General features: G+C 34.1%; 1 protein-coding gene across 1 annotated transcript; it reads right to left on the bottom strand.

The window, feature by feature from the left end:
• Nucleotides 1–248: 248 nt before the first annotated feature.
• Nucleotides 249–3484, bottom strand: LOC145574936 (reactive Intermediate Deaminase A, chloroplastic-like). Its single transcript, XM_081632831.1, has 6 exons — nucleotides 3226–3484; nucleotides 2208–2323; nucleotides 2063–2107; nucleotides 850–923; nucleotides 709–758; nucleotides 249–589 (listed from the first exon to the last, which is right to left on the bottom strand). The coding sequence occupies exons 1-6, from the start codon at nucleotides 3410–3412 to the stop codon at nucleotides 495–497; spliced, it is 567 nt and encodes a 188-aa protein (XP_081488957.1). The 5' UTR covers nucleotides 3413–3484; the 3' UTR covers nucleotides 249–494.
• Nucleotides 3485–4075: the final 591 nt, after the last annotated feature.

The following is a 4075-nucleotide window of genomic DNA, read 5'->3' on the forward strand; positions in this document are numbered from 1 at the left end:
ATGAACCCAGGTGCACATAATAATCTGCCAGTTACCAAGAATATACATAGAAGCCAAGGTGTAAATCTTCTAAAGAAGGCCAAATCGCTTTAACTTGTTTCAAAAGCTGGTGGGGTAACCCAAAACCCCAAGGCCCAAGGAGAAGATAGGTTCCAACAAATTATTGATCATAGAAATAGCTAACATATCAACAGATTCTTGATTTAACTCCCTAAAATAAGAGGTGCTTGATTAATGGGATGGAAACATGAATCCAATAGCTCCCTCACTGTAATATTCAATAAGCTCAAGGGTCAAATTTCGACATAAAGTCTTAATAATGTCTACAGAATCATAAATTGAGTGGAGAGCATAAACCATGTACATCCAACAGCAAGTCAAAGAAAACTAAAGCAAACATACTCCGTAGTAGGAATAGGATGCTCAAAGCACCAAATTGCTGCACAACCATGATAACTTTATTGATCGTCATAAAGAACTTAAAGTTAGACAACCTATAGTGCAGCAATGCACTCAATCTCAATCCTGGCATCCAAAGGCAATGCTGCAACCTGGTAAGTTGATCGAGCTGGAGGTACAGATGAAAAATCTGCAAGAGTAAAATAAAATTACAATCCATAAAATTTTAAAAGCTCCTTTTTGAATTGTATACCACAAATAATAAAATTCTGCAATGAACAATAGGTTAAGGGATACAAATTCACTAACACTTAGCATATATCTCATTCACTTTCTTGAAGTCTTTCAAGTCTGCCAACCTAAGATTTAGATCAAACAAATCAGTAAAAGCTCAGATTACATGGCTTCTTTAAATTCCAAGAAGGAAATTTGAGAAGCTAATGCTCTTACATGATGGTTGTTTTGACTACAGAAGAGTAGCTTGCCCCGCTAGCTTTCAAAATTTCACCCATGTTTTTGAGAACCTGAAAATGTAAGATGACTTGAATAATTAACACCTCTGTCACTATAGGGCCCAAAAAAAAATATGAGATTTTTTTGAAAAGAACTAAGTGCAATAAGTTGAAAGTCTAGATATGCCAAACTCACGAACTATATACTGCCCCTACCTCGATGCTGTGCTGGAAGCAAGAACACTACAGGTCTACAATAGTTGTAGAATGTCTAACAGTTCATTCAAAATGAAAGGCTAAATGCATGTAAAGCAAAGCAGCTTTACATGGTGATATATGGCAATTTGCAATTAGTTAACTTGCATACATCAAACTACATTTTTTAAAGGAACAGGTTTATCTTCGTGGAAAATGGCCTGTGAATATTTATGTGATTACTAAAGAAGAGAGCAGCACAGCATCATTATATTGCGAATGTATTGCCTACTAACTAAAAAGTGGTGCTACACAAAAGTCTAAATGAAAAGGGACCAATGGTCTCAATCAATTTGAATCCATGCAAAATCTCACATTAAACGGAAAGCCGACTTACTTATTCACATCAAAGGTAGTATTTTTGAACCAGTTTGCAACAATTTTAGTCATCTCATTGACCATAGAAAAAGAAAAGTTGGGTTTACAATGCAGACAAGTGACAAGCATTTGATACTACTCAGCCACTGATGCCAATATAATACAGGCACCTTGACTGACTGAGCATCATATTTGTCTTAGCTAAATATTGATTAATAAGAATAAGCAAATGACCCTTTGCAGAGCATTGAGATATGCCCTTACTAAGCATAAATTATCAACAAAAGATAGTTTAAAGAACTTCTCTTTGGCAAAACAGTACTCCACCTCCCACCCTAACCAAAAGAATGCTGCACAAGTGGAGTAGTTGGCAGCGGAAAAGGAGATGCATACAAGCTCTTCAAGGCAAAACTTCCATCATTAAATGTATATAAATATATGATTATGCTCATAAATCTGTCCATCCACTATCCAGTGATTGAGTCATTACGGGTCCTTCACAATTACTAGACTTTTAGACCTGTAGAATACTCGTACACAAAAAAGATTTCCTGGCAGTAGAAATCATAGGCAGCAAAATATAATAGAGCCATAACAAATCCTAAACTGCCATGCAAGTTTGCAAAATTCTTAATTACCTGCTCAGTTTGTTCCTCCACATTTTCTGATACAAACTTTCCCGTCTGCATTCAAACAGGTATTGTTTACATAAGCAAGCAAGAACAATAACAAGAACACAAACTGACAAAATTAGCAGGAAATAATCCGATTTGAAACTCAAACCTCTGGCACAAGACCCAGAACACCAGATACAAAGAGCATGTTGTTTGCTTTAATGGCTTGAGAATATGGTCCCAATGCCGCAGGAGCTTTGTCTGTTTGAACAACTTCCTTTAAACCTACATATCCGGAAATGAGCACACATATAAATCATCACTAGTTAAGAAAATGTGATCACAAATTCGCAGTTCATATAGCTCAAATTAGCATTTTAGTTCATAATGCATATTGGAAATTCTAAGCCAATTCCTCCTCGAGCCTATTTGATAAGAGTAAGTCCTCATCCACTCAATTTCTATTTCATGTTGATTTATATGATAAAGGTCAGTTCCATTTCCCCTTAGTCTCTAATCTACCCAATGTAATATGAACCTCAACCAGTTACAAACTTGGATTAATTCATTTTAAGCAACGGCGCTCAATATCCATCATAGAAAAAGAAATTTCAAATTTTAATATAGAGTATTTACTATGATATTATGCCATGCTCAAAAATTGATAACCGAAAATTGTCAAATTGTATATTGAGCTTCGTTACCCTTATATGAAAGAAATATATATACATATACCAGACTTATTTATCATACTTAACAAATATGTTTATTTCAAAAGATTATAATTTTCTAGCTAATAGCATGACAGAAACTAATGGAAGTAGACAAATGTTCAAGGTTCAAATTGCCCAAAACTAAAATCAACTTCAAACAGAAAATACTTTCCCAAAACTAAACAATGTCTTCCTCTTGAATTAAGTATTACTCACACCCTTTTCCAAATACAAATTAACAAAACAATATCACCAATTCATCCCAAAAAAACATCCAAATTCAATAAAACATCATTCAAAATAGTAATAAACTCCAATTACATTACAAAAACCAAACAATAAACCATACCACATTTTAGTCCAAATTCAATTATTCAACATTCGAACAAGAATAAAATAACAAAAAACTCAGAACCCAATTACAAAAAACAAATAACGAAGTTGGAAACAAAAAAAAAGGAGGAGAGAGAATACTGGCATCAGTAGAAACAGCACGACAAGCAAAGGGTTTAGAGCGAGAGGTAGAAGAAGAAGAAGAGCGCCATAAATTGGAGCCGGCGAAAGAAACGCAGCCTACTCCGGCGGCTATTTGGCCTTTAGCGCGAAGTGCTCCGGCGTCAATCGCCGGCAATTGGAAGGTTCTAGCTGCGCACCACGCCATTGTTATGCAAGAGTCTTTCTCTCTCCTCTAAATTTCTGGGTGAAGTTGTTAAAGTGACTGTACACTGTACTAGATTTCTTTTCTTTCATTGTTGTATTTGGTTGCTTATTTTTGGGCTGGTTGGTTTTATGATGTTGGTCCATTGATTATGTTATGTTTATGGACCTACACCTTCAACTTTCTATGCATACTTTGATATGGTGTAGGAAATTGGTCTTAGCCCAAATACATATTCATAAGATGTGTACATTTTTTTAATGGAATTTTGTACAAATCAAATAATAGAGTGCATATATGATTTATACGTATGGAAAAATATTATCATATATGGTAGGGTGTTGTTAAATTTGTATTTTATTTTCGAAAAATGTCAAATTCTTATGAGTATAATATTTACAGAAAGAACTGGATAATCCCTTCGTCCTCCAATAAAAGTCTCATTTGTCTTTTATAGATGTGTTTTGAGAGATAATCTATCTATACTTAGTATTTAAAAACTATAACCAAGGAAAACACATGTCTCTATCCTATTACACTTCAATATCTTTTTCTCTAACCTAAATGCCACATGTCTTCTTACATTATTAATTAATTTTTTATTACACTATATTTCTTTAATTCTTTCATTAAAATTATATGCTTCATCTTCTATATACACTTCAT

This window comes from Chenopodium album, chromosome 13 (genome assembly GCF_948465745.1).
Source record: "Chenopodium album chromosome 13, dcCheAlbu1.1, whole genome shotgun sequence".
Taxonomy (NCBI): Eukaryota; Viridiplantae; Streptophyta; class Magnoliopsida; order Caryophyllales; family Amaranthaceae; genus Chenopodium; species Chenopodium album.